General features: G+C 48.2%; 1 protein-coding gene across 3 annotated transcripts in view; it reads right to left on the bottom strand.

Moving 5' to 3' along the window:
• The window catches only part of SLCO3A1 (solute carrier organic anion transporter family member 3A1), a 313,999-nt gene that overhangs the window by 75,226 nt on the left and 218,710 nt on the right, over positions 1 to 20,063 (bottom strand). For all 3 annotated transcript variants that reach the window (XM_047086721.1, XM_047086723.1, XM_047086720.1), the window contains exon 3: positions 5,010 to 5,108. In XM_047086721.1, the coding sequence (XP_046942677.1) occupies positions 5,010 to 5,108 (99 nt within the window). The remainder of the gene's footprint in view (positions 1 to 5,009; positions 5,109 to 20,063) is intronic.

Here is a 20,063-nt window from a genome sequence, read left to right on the forward strand (position 1 = left end):
AGTCCAGGCCTGCCTTTGCCTCGCTGCCTGTAGGCACGAAGGGTTTCTGCTTTACAACAGCCATTTCTCTAACCCTGCCGCGCCTTAGAATCCAACATCCAGAGTGTCTTTGTGGTTTCGTCGGGTAGGCTCAGCACGCTTTTGGCAGTGTTTAGCTTCCTCTGTTGAAGGTCATGTAAACAGATGGGGCTGAGATTGTCTCCCACTTCTGAGGACTGCTACCATTGTAGGTACGAAAGAACAGTCACTGGGAACAGAGGCAAACCAGTTTAAAACGAAGCAAACAACCAAACCAGCCCATGGGGACACCCGAGACTGTGAGAAGAGCAGATCAAAGCAAATTTGGGACATTGACTTCTTACTCTCAGGCCACGCTGATGGGTAAGTGATACCATGGCTCTCCGGGCAGTTGTTTTTTTGTTTGTTTGTTTGTTTTTCATTTTTTCAGTCCATTTACCTATTTGTCTAACCTACTTTGTGAAGCTTTTGCTATGGGACTCAAGCATTCCAAGAGTGTCATTCAGTTACAGACCAAATTAGAAACTGGAGACAGGGAGGGGTTGAGGGTAGAGGAGAGGGCAGCGTGGAATGTTCAGGATCCTGGCTGTTGAGCTAATTAGTCTAACATGAAGGAATCGGGCGAATCCAGCAGCCAGCCCTAGAGTGGCAGGGTGGGAGGCTCTCGGCTGGTTGACCTTTTTCATGAAGCAAACATACGGACATATCTTATTCCAGCTGCAAACACCACGCAGTGGTAGGGGACCGGCTGGTGCATGCCTTAGGAGGGGTCTGTACAGATGTGATGAGGTTAGGTCATCTCAGCAAGGCCTTTGTCCACAGAAGGGGGCAGCCTTTGGAAAGTCCTGGAGAAGTTCCAGGGACGCGGGAGGCCTGGGGTTTGAATCCCGCTAGCTGAGGAAATGAGTTAACCTCTCGCTGACTGTGTGCTTCTTATATACCAGGCACGGTGCTACATGCTTTGCACGATTAACTCTTGTCATCCAGGCCCAGACCCATGAGGAGAAATGCCCTCGGGATCACACAGCTTGGAAGGGGCATAGCTGAGATTTAAATGGAGGTCTGATTCCAGCACCGGAGCTCAGAACTCAAAATTGCTGCATGAGAACACCTCGCCTGTTAAGTGGAATAACAGCAGGACCCACCTTCCAATGGGAATTTTCTGTGGTTCGGAAGAGGCCACCTATATACAAGCCTTCATAAGGGGTCAAGTCATGGATGCCGTTACCAATCTGCTTTTGCTAAACCCACTGTTAACGTTGCTCAGTTCAGTGCTTTGGGGCACACGCTGTTACCAAGTCCTTCTCTTTTCTGGGTTCGGTTCTCAACTGGTTTCACTTTTAAAAGATATTCTATGAAAGCAATTCTGGAGGCAGCATCCTTCCTTCCGTGGGGTGTCAGAAGAGGCATCTATCCTTAAGAAGAGGGGCAGAGGGAGCCTGGTGTCTAAACATGGCCAGCAGAGCCCTACTGGGAAGCTGCCCATGGGGTCTCTCCACCCCACAGGTGGCCTGTTCCTACAACCAACCACCTCCCCTCCACACAGACTGCAACCAGCCTCCCTCGCCGCTCTCTCCCTTTCAACCCTGTGCCCTGAGCTGCAGCCAGCCTGCATGGAGGGCACGCTCTCTCCTCCAACTGCCCCGTGACAAGGGCTCTGCCTTGCTCGCCTCCCCACAAGTTCCAGACCACGGTTTTCCCCAGTCCCCTTCCCGGCTCTCAGCTGGGGTTTCAGAAACACGTGGCTGTGAGTCTGGCCCTTTACATTCAGGCTTCACTTGGACAGCCCTAAAGAGGGGCTCTGTCTTCACCGGTGAAGAAAAAATAGAGCAGGGTCATCCCTAAAGAATTAAGAACTCCATTCTCAAAATACGGCCCAAATCTGCTCCAGAGAGAATGAGTTTTGGTCACAAGATTAGAAATCATCAAAATTGCTGGAAACTGTAGAATTGGGTCTTACTCTCCAATAGAATAGAATAAGTTATGTTCTTCTGCCCTCTACTGGTAAAGAGCAGCATCAGCGCTCCCAGAGCCCTCAGCAAGGATGCAAACAAAAGATGGTGGTGACTCACGTTGCTCCCTTCTCTTTCCTAGAGACACGCTGGATGGGACTTCTGCTATTAACTCGTGGCGGGAGGAGGGGGAGGCTACCATCAGCAAGATGCCCAGGTGGACTAGAAACGTGCCCCTCTGTCTTATATCCGGGGAGGCTTCAAACTTCCAGTGAACCCAGAACCATGGATGATGGCCCTTCACACTGGCCCAGAGGGTGAGGACAGATGTTGCCCGGGACTGCGAGCAGGACTCTAGGCTGAGGGAACAGCCTGAGCAAAGGAATGAATGGCACACCGAGGGGAACCATGAATGAACCAAAGGTCCACCCCTTGGTCATTCCAGGCACAGAGAAAAGATGCTATTTCATTCCCAGGAGAGAGCTTCCATTGCTCAGAAGACATGGGTTTTATACAGATACACCCCTTGGACTGGGTACATCCCTGTCCCCCCCCCCCAACCCAGGCCTCAGTTTCCTCATTTGTACAATGAAAGGGCTGGAAGAGAATGATGTGAGGTCCTTTCTGGCTCAGAGATTCTGGTAACTAACCCACGGGCCTTAACCTACGGGGATCACTGCCTACATGCTGAGGGCAGAATATGCTTCTTGGCCACTTGCCCTCTCCTTCCAGGCAGGCTTCCCCATTGCACGGGGCATGCAACCCCCTCCCCTCACCCTCTTTTGTGATTCTTATCTTGTACTGCCTTTGGCACAGTGGTGGAAGCTTTTTTGTTCATGCAATCAAAATGGCGGCCAACTCCCACCACGTGTTGGTTCTCTGACCAGGCTTCTGCTCGTCGTCAGGCTCGCTAGGAGCGGGGGTTCAAAGGTCAACCAACTGCTACAACACAGCAGCATCCAACCACCTCCTGAACAAACCCAGCACTTGAGAAGAATAAGTAAATAAAGCTGCATTTGCTTCCTTTTTTCCCTCCCCACTTGGATATTCATCACACCATTAGCTACAAGTAAATATATCAGTGGGATTAATGGAGTGAATCACAAAGCAACCTGATTAGATTGAAAACCACACTATTTCTTTGGGGTGAACTGGTAAATTTAGCACTGCCCAGAGATGATGGATTGAGAAACCAGGAATGGAGCTTTTATTGATCTTGAGAATAGATCGGTACGAGGAGGAAAGGCTGGGATGGCTTCCTGCGCTCGGTTCTCCAAGAGACAGGAATCATGGCTTCCCTGCTCACTGAACTGCACAGAAATAGCGTGTGCTGTTCTGGGCCTATAGTCGGAGTCGTGACCACACGTGGTAGGTAGTGTCCAAGATGGCCACCAATGATCCTACCCCTGGTATTCACGTCCTTTCTCCGGAGTGTAAACCAGAACCAGAGGCTTGCTTTGAACCCTCCAGAAGGCAGAAGCAATGACTTGCCACTTCTGAGATGAGGTTACAAAAAGACCGTGGCTCTGGTCTCAGCTGCTCTCTCTCACCTTCTTTTGGGTTGTTTGCTCTGGGGAAACCCTGGTGAGGGCGCCCTGTAGAGAGACCCATGGATGTGAGCCTGAACGCGGATCCTCCAAGGCCTGCCAACAGCCTTGGAAGTGAACTTACAAGCGGAAGCTCCCTGGGCTGAGCTCTGAGATGACTGGAGGCCATGTCGACATCCTGACTGCAGCCTCATGGGAGACGCCGAATCAGAACCACCCAACCAAGATGCTCCTGGATTCCGGACCCACAGAAATAAACTATAATGGGATAGCTGTCTGTTGTTGTAAGTCACTAAGTTTGGGGTAATCTGTCACACAGCAGTGGGAGACTAAGATGTCACATGACTTTTGCTTTGGCCACTAAAACGTGAGGAGAAGCTTCAAGAGCCAGCACGCACCTCTCCACAGCCTGGTTTCCTGCCTTGGCAACTGGGCAGGCTGGGGTCAGATGAAACTTCCGTGGGCCAGGTCCTGGAGTGTCCCTGATGAGCTGTGTCTCATCCTCCCCAGCACTGCCAGCCTGCACTGGGTATGTAGCATGCCCGAGAAATCAACTTCGGTTGTATAAAATCACTTAAGGGGCGGGGGGTGGGGGCTCGATCAGTAAAGCGTCTGCCTTTGGCCCAAGTCATTATCTCACGGTTTGGGAGTTTGAGCCCCGTGTCAGGCTCTGTGCCGACAGTGTAGGCACTGGGACCTGCTTTTGATTTTGTGTCTCCCACTGTCTCTACCCCTCCCCCACTTGTGCTCTCTCTCAAAAATATTTTAAAAATAAATAAATTAATTAAATTAAATACTTAACATTTGGGAACTGTGTGTTACCACTGCATAACCTAGCCTATCTAACTACCCCACCGTCAACTCAAAGTGTGCCGAGGGTTGGGCAGGGGCGGGTGGGGATTTGCAGAGTAATCTGAAAAATACCCTTGCTCCTCCTGCTAGGATCACAAGAAGAGTTGCTCGAAATGGTTTTGAGGTATGGTTTGTTTCTTCATAAAGGCCACCACAACACTATCTTACAGAAAGAAGTTTCAAATCTTCTGTCTCATTGACCCCCTGGGTCCACTCGTATTTCCAGAGCACGTTCAGAAAGCAGGGTTCTCAGATACATAAATGGACCGACATTCAGTGAGAAAATGCCAGGCGTTGCCACATCCAGCCTCTCGTTTAATGCTTACAGGAGCCTTGCGAGGCAGATACAATTATTGTTACCCTTCATTGACAGATGAGGACGATCCAGATTCGAGGAGTAAAATCAACTCCAGGGATTATTCGGCCCCCGGGGAGACGCTGGCGGAGTACACACCAGATCCCAGGCCATCGGAGCCAATGCTCATGCTCCTTCCCTCGACCTCTGCTGAGCCAGCAGCTACAGCTCTATGCATGGAGCCTGCCCCTACTAGCAAGGTTTTAGAACCCAAAGGCTGAAGGCTCCCTTACGATGGAGGGCACGCTTACGGATGGCGATAAAAAGTTGAGATACACTCCTTACTTGTGTCAATGAAGACTGCATCCACATAGATTTTGGTACAGAAAGAGCCCAGGATAAATCCACAGGCTGGTCCAAATACCAGCATCGTGAACAGGATTCCTGAAAGAAGATGAAACAGAGATTAGATTTAAAAAAAAAAAAAAAAGGCAGCTGATGACCAAAAGAATCAAAGGTCAAGGATATTATTTCACATTGACCAGATAAGAAATCTGATTATATAAATGCCATTAGGAATTAGTCAAAAAAAGTCCCAGTACTGAAGCACTGTTACGCAAGACTTCTCTGGTTTTTTGGTAGGTTGCACTGAATATTCGTGGGCCCTGAGAGCACTCACTTTTAGAGGACTCCCTCCCACACCGTATCAACCAAATTAAAATACACCCACGTCTGTCATTAAATTGTTTCTGTCATAAACATTTTTGAAAGGATTTTTATAATTTTGCTTTCACATTTATTTGGCTTTATGTAATTCATTTAATTTATGGTTGGCTAAGATTTCTCAACACTCGCTGTACGAATTCAGGAATTGTTGTGAAGTGAGAAAAGTCAAAACCACAAATTATTTTCAAATGTAATAAAATGTTTATGGGCATTAATTTCTCAAAAAACCAGAGCTGACATAATGGTATGCTTTGAGAACATTTAATTAGATGTTTTATTCATTTTAATTTTGCAGTTTCCCCCTCCATATTTTGGAGTTACTATCTATTACTGTAATAGTTGTTAGGATTCAAGCTTTTCCATAGGACTTGAGAAGACAGTACTAGACATGTACTTAAGTATCTGATGGAGACAGAACCTGAGATTTTACACAAACCTTTTTATTCATTCTGGGAAAGGTACCGAGCCCAGACTAAAACCCACAGGCTGTATCCATTCAACTAAATTTCAGTTCCGTAGAACACGCCGTGAGCAATGACAGTTACCAAGGCCCTGGGAATAAAAATAGCAGTGAAAAAGTGGCCTTTCCCTCAAGAAGCTCGTTGGTCTGTGGAGACAGACAATACGTGGCTTGATCCAACCCAAGCAGATAACCCAAAAGATGGGTGTTAACAGTCCACGTGCACACAGGAAGAACAAAGTTGGAGATGAATTCAATCAAAGGGAACCCGAGCTCAGTGGAGAGTACTTGTGGTCTGCTCACAGGAGTAGACAAATTCATCCTGATTTCTCTCAGTGATGTCAACATGGAACCACTCAAATATTCATTCATGCACTCAATATTTATCAAGCTCCTTCTATGTGTCAAGCAGCAGTCGGAGGGATGGAGATTTAGTATTCTTAGTTAAGAATCTTAACCTTCCAGAGCTCATTGTCTTAGAGGTGGAGAGAAAACATAAACTATAGGCAGGAGCTCATCTGGTTTATAAATACTTGGCAAAGGAAGCCATGTCTTCCCCATTTATAGACAGAAACCCAGACCCCAAAGCAATCATTTGAAGACAGCTTAGAAGGGGGTATTGTTTGATAAAGGAAGGACTAAAAAGAGAATGGTTTATATCACGGAAATGGGGCTAAGTCCAGTCTCGGTGAAATCCTACTCTGTGATTTGGAGCAATCTAGAAGTTCTAGAGTCTCACATCAAAGTTCTAGAGTCTCACACAGAAGTTCTAGAGTCTCAAAACACCTGCTCTCGTAGCCAGTCAGAGACCCCCCCCCCAATTTCACAGTTATTCCTGTTTATAAGAATCTTGACAGGATCAATACGCACCTCATTAGTACACTGGCTCTGGTTTGTCACAACTTAGATTAAGATAACTAAGTGGAGGAAGTTGAGAAAGTTTGGGGGTATTATTGGAAAAGTCTACAATATAGGCATCTTTCAGATATGGGCAAGAATTAGGGGGGGCTCTCCTTAGCCGGGTAGAGTTAGGGACCAGAGCTACTCTTGGCCCTATTCCCTGAAGAGATGCAGAGAAAGACCAAGACCCAGGGGGCAGGGGTGGGGGCGTGGACAGGGAGGTTTCCAAGGCAAGAGCAGCACCCAAGGTAGCCTGAAGGGATTTCTGCTTCAGGGCAAAACTGGGAGGCCAGCCATGTCCTGCCATCCAGGCTATGGGCGGAGGTGAGCCACTGGTCAGTCATGGTACCCTAAAAGATGGCTGCGAGCAAACCATCTGCTCAGGTAGTTCCAAAAGGAAGGGACACGGGAGACAGGACCACAATTCTCCTGCCAAGGGCCCTGCAACTATCCTGTGACTCACTGCTGATATCCCAGCAGTCACTCTGAGCCCCCCAGACACCCCCCACCCCTTGGGATATCACACCTTCTCTCATCCCCATTAAATAAAACACCCGATCAATGTAATAACCACTGATGCATCCCCTAGAGATTGAGCAATGCAAGTTACAGCTAATACTTAAGAGATCAAAGGTCTAAGCTTTGAGTATCGTTGGAAGAAACAACTGATGTGCCGAAGAGGTTGTGGAGACTATTTGGTAATTTCGACCCCACTTGGGGACAGTAGAGAGTCTGGATAGGTCAGTCCTTCATGGAACAGCTGGGGACTCCAGGCCCCAGGCCTCCTGCCCTCATGGCAAGTTGTAACACAGAAGAAGGGGCATCCCTCAATCTCGGCTGCCCACGGGAGCCCCACGGAAACCCCACACAGAGGCCAGCCACCCATTCTGGAAGCTCGGGTGGGCACAGACCTCCCATGGAGACACCACGCACCGAGGCGTCCTCTCCATCAGCCAAGAACTCCAGTCCCTCTAGGAGAGGACAAGGGTTTCCAAGGTGTTGGGGTTGTGGCGTTCCATTTTCACAGGATGGAGTCCTCCTGCAATGCCAGAGACACCTGATAGGACCCAGTTCCAAAAACCAACATAAGATACAGAACACGTGTATTTAAAAAAATTTTTTAAATGTTTATTTATTTTGAGAGAGAGAGAGAAAGAGCGAGAGAGGGGCAGAGGGAGAGAGAGAGAGAAAAAAAAAAAACCCAAGCAGGCTTTGCACCATCAGCTCAGAGCCTGATGCGGGGCTTGAACTCACGAACCTCGAGATCATGACCTGAGCAGAGATCAAGAGTGTGAAGCTTAACCGACTGAGCCACGCAGGCGCCCCGAACACATTGTAGTTTTTGTATGAAGGGTGTTTACCCCGTCAGCTGAAATCTCTAGGGGCATCTTCTAAGCAGCTCTTCCTCAGAGAGATGTCAAGGAAACCTTCAATACAAATTCTCGAACATTTTCCAAGGAACAGTCCGGTAGTGACGTGGGCGGGGGTCTTCACGCATCAGGAAACACCCTTTTTCCACTTCAGTAATATCTTAGGATAACAAGTCAAATAAAAGCAGCATCACAGAGCACAACCCTGGGTCTTTAGGGGAACGCTATCCCCCAGAGAGGGTATAAGGTGGGCTACAATCTTACAGATGGGTACTTCTGAGCGCGCTTCCTTGCTCTCCTTTCGATTCATCCTCCTAGGCTGCGATTTTTTTCTTGTTTAACGAAACCACTTCAAATGTTCTGCCCAAACGGACGGGAAAAAGACTGTCCAGTGCTAAAATTCACCATCCCTGTGCAGTAACTGCCTTCAGGACAGGAGAGGATGTGCTTCATGGCTCAGTGCTGCCCCCTGCTGCCTGCCAGATTCACCGACACTAGAAGGGGAGGGGCGATGAGGGAGAGCAGAAATTGAGTCACGGAAAAGCCACTAAAGGTGAAGGGCCCATTCCGCCCTACTACCCCGGGCCCTGCCGTTTACACCTGTAATCTCCTGTAATCTTTTGAATGACTCGGGGAGATCCGCTGTGCCCATTTCACAGAAGAAGAAACAATCTCAGAGAGGTTTCACACCTCACTCCCAACACAAAGCTAGAAAGACAGCATAGCCAGGATCTCAAGTCAGGTTTCTCCCACCCGCTACGGGGAAAACCACATTAGAGGCGGCTCAGGAGAGAGCCATGGGCCCCCTGCATTTAAATCCTAGCTCCACGGACCTTGGGCAAGGTATATCGAACCTCCTTGTGCCTCACTTTTTCTTCTGTAAAATGGGAATATTACACCCACTTCACGGGACTGTGCCAAGGATTTAATGACCCAGTTATTTGTAAAGCTCTTAGAACAGTGTCAGACACACAGAAAGAGCCGTGAAAGTGTTTGTTAAACAAGAGACGTCTGCGTCTCTTCTGTTACAATGAATTGCATGCGGGTTCTCAGCCCTCCTCTTTCCAAAGTACCACCACCCTCCATGCCTGTTTCCTAAAGCCACCATCAGGGGAGAGGGGCTGGAGCCGGGAGCACACCAGGCCCCAGGGAGGGCTCCTACTGGGAAGCAGCTATCACCCTCAGCTACACCAGGGCCCAGACAGACTGGCCATCCAGAGTCCACTCCTCGGCTCCGCCTGCCTGTTCGCCAGCACGTCCTGGCGGTGACCTGGCTTCCTAAGCACGTGGAGACTGAACAAAGGTCCAGGGGGAATGGGATGACTTCTGTGTACCTCTGGCATCCTGGTCTAAACACAGGTCCCCTCTGTGAATCAGATTAGTGTAAATCTACAGTTTCCAAACTGTGTACAGAGGCACCTGGGGAGGGGGGGTAGTACCACAATGAACTCACGGGGGTGCCGCAAGACATTTTAAGGTTTTTTGGTTTTTTAATTTTTAAAAAAAAATTTTTTTTTCAACGTTTATTTATTTTTGGGACAGAGAGAGACAGAGCATGAACGGGGGAGGGGCAGAGAGAGAGGGAGACACAGAATCAGAAACAGGCTCCAGGCTCCGAGCCATCAGCCCAGAGCCCGACGCGGGGCTCGAACTCACGGACCGCGAGATCGTGACCTGGCTGAAGTCGGACGCTTAACCGACTGCGCCACCCAGGCGCCCCTGTTTTTTAATTTTTTAAATGTTTATTTATTTTTGAGACAGAGAGAGATGGAGCATGAGTGGGGGAGGGGCAGAGAGAGAGGGAGACACAGGATCCGAAGGAGGCTCCAGGCTCCCAGCTGTCAGCACAGAGCCCGGCGCGGGGCTCGAACTCACAGACCACGAGATCGTGACCTGAGCGGAAGTCTGACGCTCAACCGACTGAGCCACCCAGGCGCCCCGAAGATATTTTTTTTTCCCTGAAGTTTATTTATTTTGAGAGAGAGAGGGAGAGAGAGAATCCCAAGCAGGCTCTGCACGGTCAGCGCAAAGCCCGATGTGCAGCTCGATCTCACGAACCGCGAGATCATAGTCCGAGCCAAAACCACGAGTCGGATACTTCGCTGACTGAGCCACCCAGGCACCCCAGATATTTTAAGTTTTTGAGGGAAACCCCAACAATAGTTGACATGTGTTAGGCGCCATGCATGAAACTACTCACTCGAGGTACCTGGTGGGTTTCAACGCTGGATCGAGCTACATACGTTCTTTTCAACTAACTCCTCTTTGTGAACTGGGTCTTCTGTAGTTGCTGGGACAAACAGCAAATATTGTGTGGAAATCAATGCGCAGCAGGAAATGAGCGTAGGGGAGTCCAATCGAATTCCAAGCTGTGCAAAACTGTGCAGTCCCCTTGCAGCGACCCACATCCCATTATCGTGGCTAGATTTATTTACAAATAAAATAAAAATATTTTTTCTTTTGACAGATGTGTATTAGTTTTTCCAACATTTATTAAGTAGTTGGAACCTAACTTGGTTGATAAACAAAACAGCTAGATATGTCTTTCAGACTCAGGGCTCTGTAAACAATGTAATTAGGATACAAAGGGCAGATTGAACTAAGAAAGTCTGGTGACCTCTGGTGTAGCCACCCCATTTCCAGGTTAGCACTGGCCCTCTTTGGATGCTGGGGCAGAGCGGATGAGGGGGCCACGGATTTTGCCCTCCAGAAGCTTGCTGCCTTCCTAGAGAGAACTTCAATCCTGCATTGTTAGTCATTCTAGATACATTAATGGCACCTACTAGGTGCCAGGCACAGTGCAAGCAGCTGGGACACATTCGTGAACAAAACGGACAAAATCCCTGCTTTCCCGTGGAGTTTGTGCTGTGTTAAGAAGGGCCAGCACCAGACCAACCCACCGTGCAAGGTCAGGGGTGGTGCCAAAGAGAAAGCCAGTGCATGAAGGAGCAGAGCCCCTGAAAGACCTCGCATGCAACCAAGTCTTGGACGTCACATTAGCACTCTGACTGATGTGCCACCACACCGTGTGGGAAGCCGGCTATTGGCCCCTAAAGACGTCCACGTCCTAATCTCTAAGACCTGTAACTGCTACCTTCAATGACAAAAGAGAATTAAGGCTACAGATGGAAGGCAGGTGGCTCATCAGTTGACTTCCAGATAAAGTCTGATAAAGTCGGACTACCCCCAAGGGCTCAATCACGAGGGGTCCTTTCTTTTTTTTTTTTTTTTTTCTTCAACGTTTATTTATTTGTGGGACAGAGAGAGACAGAGCATGAACGGGGGAGGGGCAGAGAGAGAGGGAGACACAGAATCGGAAACAGTCTCCAGGCTCTGAGCCATCAGCCCAGAGCCCGACGCGGGGCTCGAACTCACGGACCGCGAGATCGTAACCTGGCTGAAGTCGGACGCTCAACTGACTGCGCCACCCAGGCGCCCCACGAGGGGTCCTTTCAATGCAAAAGGAGAAAGAAGATTCTGGAGGATGGGGTCATGAGCCCAGAAACAGAGCCGCCTCTAGAAGCTGGAAAAGGCAAGAAAATGGATTCTCCCTTCCAGAGAGAATTCTCTAGAAGACGACAGCCTCCCCCACCCCCCCGCCCACCTTGATTTTAGCTCAGAGAAAACACCTTGTGGGCTTCTGACCTCTAGAAAGGGAAGATCATAAATTTGTGTTATTTTAAGCCACTAAGTCTGTGGTAACTCATTACAGCCGTAATAGGAAACTAATGCAACCCATTAAGCAAATTTGAGTAAATTCTCAGACCTTACAACTATAAATATCCACGTGACTCTCCAAGAACAGGATATTGCATGAAGTTGTTTGTTAATTACTTGACCGTGGAACATTTTTTGCGGGGCATTTTTCAGAGCTGGTGTTGACTGGGGCACAGTCATAGAGAAGCTGGAGGAGACTCCAAGCCCTAGGAGACAGAGGTGGGTTTTATTCTTTTTTCTATTCTTGGTTTGGCCCAGTGTGATGAAAAGTTAGTTCACTATTGAAAGGGTGCATGGAAAAGAATGCTAGTTACAGCAATGCCATAAAAAGAGGGAGTGAGCAACTCTCCTCAGCTGTGGCTGTGCCCAAGCCCAGCCCCCATCCTACTATATCCCCGGACGATGTTCACTGCACGAGTCTCACGGCACTGGGGACGCTCCCATCAAAGTGCCTCCTTCTAGATGCAATGCACCAAGGGGACCTGTGCGACAGAGAGGGCCAGAACAGACACATAGAACCAGAAGAATTTGGAAAATCCAAATGGAGAGGCGCCTGGATGGCTCAGTTGGTTAAGCATCCAACTCTGGCTCAGGTCATGACCTCACAGTTTGTGGGTTCAAGCCCGGTGTCTGGCTCTGTGCTGACAGCTCAGAGCCTGGAACCTGCTTCGGATTCTCTCTCTCTCCCTCTCTCTCTCTCTCAAAAATAAATAGGTGTTAAAACAAATCCAAATGGAGACATCGATTTAGAATTCACTGGCCCTGGAAGAATTAGTCAACTTTATTATACTACTGATATACGATCATTAATGAAAATACTAAAACATTTTTTGTTTGTATAATGTGGCATATTGATTCTAATTTTATAGAAACCTTAAGGGGCAAGAGCAGCCTAGACATCTTTTAATAAGAAGAATTGTCCAGACTTGCCCTACTGAATATTAGGACTTACTTTATTTTTATTTTACTTCATTTCACTTTTCAGGACTTCTTTTTAAAGCTATCATGATAGGGGCGACTGGGTGGCTCAGTCAGTTGAGCCTCTGACTTCGGCTCAGGTCATGATCTCACGGTCCGTGAGTTCGAGCCCCGCATCGGGCTCTGTGCTGACAGCTCAGAGCCTGGAGCCTGCTTTGGATTCTGTGTCTCCCTCTCTCTCTGCCCCTCCCCTGATCGTGCTCTGTCTGTCTCTGTCTCAAAAATAAATAAACATTAAACAAAATTTAAAAATAATAAAGCTATCATGATTAAGACAGTGTGTTTCTGGCTTAGGGAACAAATATACCCATGAAGTAGTGGAGAAAGCCCAGAAAACAGAGTCACGCTTAGGTGGACACCTGATTTATGGTAAAGTGTACATACAAAGCAGCAAGGAAAAGGATGATCTTTTCCATAAATGGTGCTGGGGCAACTTCAACTTAGAGTGGTGGGGGGCGGTGGGGGGGGGCGGCACGGGGGAAGCCAGTCTCACAACACATGCAAAAATCAATTCCAGGGAGATCAGAGACCTGTGTGTGAAAAGCAAAATAATAAAACATCTGAAAGATAACAGACAAAAGTACTATCATGATGTAGGGGTAGGGAAAGCTTTCTTAAACCAAACAAAGAAAGCACTAGCCATATAAGAAAAGCTTGATAAACTGGTCTACGTTAAAATTAAGAAGGTCATTCATCAGATTCACCAAGAAAGCCCACTGAGAAAGTGAAAATGTGGGAAAATATATGCGTAACATACATCCTTAAGAAACACACACAAGAATCAGAGGGCTCATGTCTAGACTATACAAAGATTACTATAAACTCGTAGAAAAAAAAGACAAACCAGTTGGAAAGGGGACAGAAACCTCAGCAGGTACCTCAGAAAAGAGGGAATTCAAATGAACAACAGACTAGGACAAAGATGTTCAAGCTCATTAGAATTCAGGGACATGTGAATTACACCCCAGTGAAACGTCCTTAACCACATCAGCTAGTTAAAGAGCTTTGACAATACTGAATGTTGGCAAAGATGTGGGGAATGTGGGACGCTTGCACACTGCTGGTAGGCGTGTAAACTGGACAGCCCCTTTGGAAAAATTTTGACAGTATCTGAAAAACTGAAGATAAACTTACACCACGACCCACCATTCCAACTCTAAGGTAAATACCCTACAGAAAGTCTGACATGTACTGGGAGACATATCCAAGAATGCTCGTATGGAACTGGAGACAACCCAGTACCCATCAATAATAGTAGGACAGAGAAACACACGGGGACATGTCCACAGTCTACAATTACTCTACAGCGAAGAAAAACCATTGATCGGCAACACGGATGAGCCTTCAAAGACACAATGCCGAGCAGAAGAACACAGGCAAGACTGAACACTCATCTGATTCCACTTATACAGAATTCCAAGCAACAAAATCAAACCATTTAGTGATATATAACTAGGTAGTCAGCGCATAATGAAAAAACAGGGAAATGAATAGAAGTCAGGACTGTGGTTGCTGCTTGCCAGGGACGGAGGGAAGAAGAGAACTGTGATCTTCAAGGAGGCAGGGGGTGGGGGGTGGGGGTGGTTCTGGGGTGCTGGTTTTGTGTCTGGTCTGGTTACAGGCTACATGCATGTTTGTTTCACAACAATTTGTTAAACTGTAGTATGTTTTCTGCACAAAAACATGACTGTTACATTTGTCACATATCACGTGCATCTGCAACATAAGTACTTATATACAAACAGCTACTCATTTTCTCGAAGCTGTATCCAGCCAATCTCAGAAACTCTCCAGAGAAAACCATAGGCTTCCCTTGAGGTGATCTTTCATTTTGTCAAGTCCAGAACCCTTAGCACTGCCCTTCCCCTGCCCTGCTCAGTGCTCTCAGAAATACTCCAGGACCCTGCATGGAAATGGCCTCCACCGCTGTGTGTCTGAGAGCACAGTATAAATGCTCCCTGCACCTCAGTTTCCTCCCCTGTAAAATGGGCTCACAACATCTCCTACGGGGGGGGGGAGGGGTTGAGGGTCAAATGTGTGAGTGCATAAAAAATGCTTCAGAGAAGTCCCTGGAACTTCTGGAATGTTCTCAAACAAAACAAAACAAAACAAAACAAAAAAATAAAAACAAAATATAACAGCTATCAGTTATTCTCACTGGTACTTCTAATAGCAGGAGTTTCTTTTCTGCTGAGTTTTACTTTTTTGGTTACTTAGGGTGGGAGATGCTTACTGACTGGAAAATACTGAATCATCTAACAAAAATACCATCATTCTCTTATTTCGTTTTGGGCAGTCTTGTATTTGTAGTGTATTTCTTCCTATGTATTTTTGCATTGGTGAGACCAGATAGGTTGATTTAAAAATAAAACCTCTTCAGGGTGCTCGGGTGGCTCAGTTGGTTAAGCGTCTGACTCTTGATTTCGGCTCAGGTCATGATGTCACTGTTCCCTGTGTTGGGCTCTGCACTGACAGCGTGGCACCTGCTTGGGATTTCTCTCTCTCTCTGTCTCTCTCTCCCTGCCCCTCTCACACATTCTGCCCCTCTCTGCTCACATTCCTTCTCTCAAAATAAATAAAAACTTTAAAAAAAGAATAAATTCAAACCTTTGTTCCTCATTTTAAAGGAAACACCTGCTGAAAAATGATCTGAGTATAAGGAAAGGATAGAGAAGCCCCCCGAACGTGGCCAAGAGCAGAGACCCTGGGGCTGGCCAGAGCTTGCACTCGCTAGCTGTGTGAGCTTGGGAAGGGGATTTATCTGCTGTGGGGGCTCCAAGCTCGCTCACGTGAGGGCGGGGATAATAATGGCACTTCCCCTCCAAGGTGGTTTCAAAGTTTAAGGGGTCAGTGCATGGCCAGGGCTTTCCATCGCACCCGGCAGACAGTTAAGTGCTTAATAAATTTTAGCTACTACTAGTACGAGGATGACGGCACAAATCATCATCTGTCACCGCCCAGACAGAAACACTGATATTCATTTAGATAATCCCTTCCAGTCTGTCCCTATATGGACAGCAGCACTGTCAGCAAGAGCCAAATTATGGAAAGAGCCCAAATGTCCATCGACTGGAGAATGGATAAAGAAGATGTGGTATATGGATACATGGGGCACCTGGGTGGCTCAACTGGTTAAGCATCCGACTTCGGCTCAGGTCACGATCTCACGGTCCGTGAGTTCGGGCCCCGAGTCAGGCTCTGTGCTGACAGCTCAGAGCCTGGAGCCTGCTTCAGATTCTGTGTCTCCTGCTCATGCGTGCGCTCTCTCTCTCTCTCTCTCTCTGTCAAAAATAAACTTAAAAAAAAAAAAAAAGATGTGGTGTATGTACAATGGAATACTACTCAGTGATGAAAAAGAGTAAAATCTTGCCATTTGCAACAACGTGGGTGGAACTGGAGGGTATTATGCTAAGTGAAATAAGAGAAAGATAAATATGATTTCACTTATATGTGGAGTTTAAGAGACACGAAAGACAGACATAGGGGAAGGAAAGGAAAAAAATAAGATAAAAACAGAGAGGGAGGCAAACCATAAGAGACTCTTAAATACAGAGAACAAACTGAGGGTTGCTGGAGGGGAGGTAGGTGGGGGGGATGGGCTAAATGGGGAAGGGGCATTAAGGAAGACATTTGTTTGGATGAGCGCTGGGTGTTATAAATAGGGGGTGAATCACTGCAATCTACTCCTGAAGCCAATACTACATGGTATGCTAACTAACTTGAATTTAAATAAAAATATAACTAAATAAATAAAAACAATAATTAAAAGAAATACACAAGTCTCCTAAGAGATGGCCTGGAAAAAAAACTGGAAGATTTTCTAAAGAGTGTATTTTTAAAGAACAGAATTATCTACTGAAGTAGAATTTAAGGAGCTGATGGAAAGGAAGATTACAAGGTCCAGGTATTTCTCTGCTGCCCTCAAGACGATGGGGAAGGATAAAACTAACACATGCTGGAACCGCACTGCCCAGCACCCAAGGCCGGGCTCAAGGTCCCTCCCTGGCCGTGAGGAGGGAGGGCACCCAAGGACACGGTGATCTCATGTGACAGCACTGACTTCTAAGCAGCGACCGAGAGCGCTGAGCAGGGCAGGGGAAGGGCAGGGCTGAGGGTCTGGGGCTTGACAAAATGAGAGATCACTTCAGGGGAAGTCTGTGGTTTTCTCTAGAGGGTTCCTGAGTCTCACTTGACAGAACTTCGAGAAAACAAGGGAACATCCTCTCCAGCAGTTATCTCCCTACGCTGGTACCTCGGGGTGAGTGCTCTGGCCTCCTTTGGAAGGAAAGCAGTCTAATCAGTCCTTTGTTTTTGCCTGGATGTAAAAAATAATGCATTCAGAAAGGCGAACAATTTACTATTATCCTACCATCCTAAGGCAACTGCTTTCAAGTCTTTATCCCCTCTGACATGCTTGAGGTCAAACATAACTTCTCATGACCACTCGATAAGGTGCGTATTATGCTAGTCTTTTTGTACAGGAGAAAACAGAAGCTCGGAGAGGTTAGTCAATGGCCCCAAGGCTACACAGCTTTTACTTGGTGGAGGTAAATTTGAACTGAGGCCCTGAGGATCACCTAAGTTCTTAGGGAAATAACAGTCAGGACATAATGGTACAGCCGTGAAGTCTTTGGAATCCCCCAGACCTAGCGTGGGATCCGGGTTATGCGTCTCAATTTCTAGATGACTCAGTTCCCAACTGTGAGTCTGGGAATAAGAATAGCTACCTTGCAGAATAGTGAGAATTAGATGCAATGCATGTGAAGCCTTCTAGAATTTTCTTTGCAGCTCAGGGATAATGAGTCCAAGAAGGGAGGAGGCCTGCATGGCTGGTCTCCCCTAGACCTGCATCCTTATTTCTTGGGCTGGACTCAGGAATTTTAACACTTGACGGTCCCCTCAAGCAGTCAGGGCTTTTTCCCACTAGAGGGCAGCGCCGGCCCAGAAAAGAGAGAGTCCTGCCTTGAACTTCCCTGGCCTCCACTTCCTAACTGCCAATGAAACCCTCAGAGCACTGCTCTTCTCCTCTCCCACTAGCCTTCCGTGCCCTCAATTTACACAAATGTATTCTTCCGTGTTGAAATCTGCAGGCTGAAATTTCTCCCCAAGGAAGGAACATTGTGCATCATACGTGCATGAATAAAACATGATCCATCCACAGTAGGAGGCCCGCAAAACATGCAATACATATTTATCTGGTGCCCACTGCCAGTAGCCTGGCAGAATTACATAACTGACCTTGCTTATCTCTGAGGGGGGAGGCAGGGAAAGAGAGGATGACGAGGCGAGCGTTCGCCGAACACAGACGTGCCAGACGCTGGACGCCAATTTGTGTAATCGAATTATCCTCCTTGCAAGGTTTATAAACAAAATGCTAATGTTGCAATGCTGCCCTGCTACGTCCCAGAGCTAGAGTTTACATCCCTTTCCCCTAGCATGCTCCCCGGTGCCTCTCAGGTCAGCCATTTCCCCGGCTCTCAAAGTTGGGGCACACTGGAATCATGTGGGATGCTTAAAAAAGGAAATACTAATGCATAGGTCCCACCCCCCAAGATCTGATGTAGGTGATCTGGGGCACAGCCCAGGCACTGGGATTTTTTTTTTTTTTAAGTGCTCTAGCGTGATTTTCTGTGCACCCAGCTTGAGAACCTCTGGGTTCTGATTTGGCTGACCTTGACCAAGGAACCGGTGGGTACAAAATACATCTGGGCACACGGGAAGAGGGAAGGACGTGACCGCCATCTGACATCAGCCTGCAAGCTGGAGGGGCAGCCGGACGCTGGGCGTGGCCAGGCTCAGGTCACTGAGCTGGTGGCAGAACCTGACTCTCTCTTGTGCAGCCAAAGCAGCCCTGTATGCCACCAGAACTGTGAACTTGACCACAGAACACTGCCTGGCATACCTGGGGCGGCCACTAGTTAGCGCCGGTTTCCAGTCCTTACTTTTACTGGTCCTCCACCCAGATTCCCCCTCTCCTCCAGGCCCTGGACAGTGTACCAAAGTTCCACTCTCCATTCAAAGCCTGCCTTCCATACCACCTCCTCCAAGGGGCCTTCCTAGATTTCCTCTCTTCTTCCGTCCCCCTCCTTCCTCTGCCACAGCCCCTGAGACTTTTTCTGCAGTTCTGCTCACAGTCTGCCTGGGTGCAAAAATCAAATTCCACGTACCAGGCATACCATAAGAATTGCAGGCTCAGGGAAGGAGGAAGTCTTATTCAAAAACGACAACAACAACAACAACAACACAATCTGGTTCTCCACAGGGTGATGCAGCCCTTTTCCAGGAGGAAGGACCCAGTGTTTGGTGAACTATGAACTGATTACCACCCAGGCCTGGGAGAGGTGGGAAGTCCCAGCATTATGCAAACCGTGCCTCTAACGAAGGTCATGCTACAAGGCCAGACTTCTTCCAGCTTCTCTTCTTCCCTTCCGGCCCAGCAGAGCCTTGCCAGGGTGAGGGCATGCGTCCATCTGGCTGGCCGGCCAGTGGCCATCCGAATATGATAACCCCCCCCCACCCCGCCCAGGGAGAACCCACTGTCAGCAGGGGCCAGGGTGTGGCTCCCTGGCTGGTAGCCCTGGGGCCTGACATGTCAGGGCAGGGACCACCATCAAGCTCTCCGGCAGCTTCTTTGTATGTAGCAGGTACCAAGGAGCAGGGCTGGAGCTGGCTGAGTCTTCAAAGCAAGTGAGAGCATGCCTGCCCTCCCCCCCATCCTCTGTTCTAGCTCCCCGAAAACCCACGGTCCCCGAGACTGCACTGGCTGATGACAAATGCAGCTGGCAGGGGGGAGGGCTGGGAAGCTATGAGCGTGCCGGCAGGAAGCCCCCCCAAGTAAACAACAGGCTGCCCCTTCCTGAGGGGCCCACATCCTGCCTGCCTGCCAGCCAAGGAGGGTCTTCCCAGAAGCTCTCAGATCACAGGGTGGAGAAATCCAGGGCTTCCTGTTATCCCCACCCCCAGTGACCAGCAGGGGACAGTGGAGAGATTGGCTGGGGGGGGGTGGTAATGGGGTCCGGGGCCTGGGCTCCTAGTCTCAGCTTGTGCACAGCAGACCCGTGGCCACACTCAAGGCACTCAAGCTCTCTTAGCCTTCCCGGTTCCAGCTGTAAATATGTCCCCCCAAATCGACCTGTGGAAGCCCTAACCCCAGGACTTCACAATGTGCCCGTATTTGAAGACAGGGCCTTTAAAGGGCTTTTAGGGCCTTGAAGACAGGGCCTTTAAAGGGGTGACTAAGTTAAAATG

Source organism: Lynx rufus, unplaced genomic scaffold (assembly GCF_022079265.1).
Source record: "Lynx rufus isolate CCGP_SWC_20201006 ecotype Redwood Valley unplaced genomic scaffold, mLynRuf1.p SCAF_21, whole genome shotgun sequence".
NCBI lineage: Eukaryota > Metazoa > Chordata > Mammalia > Carnivora > Felidae > Lynx > Lynx rufus.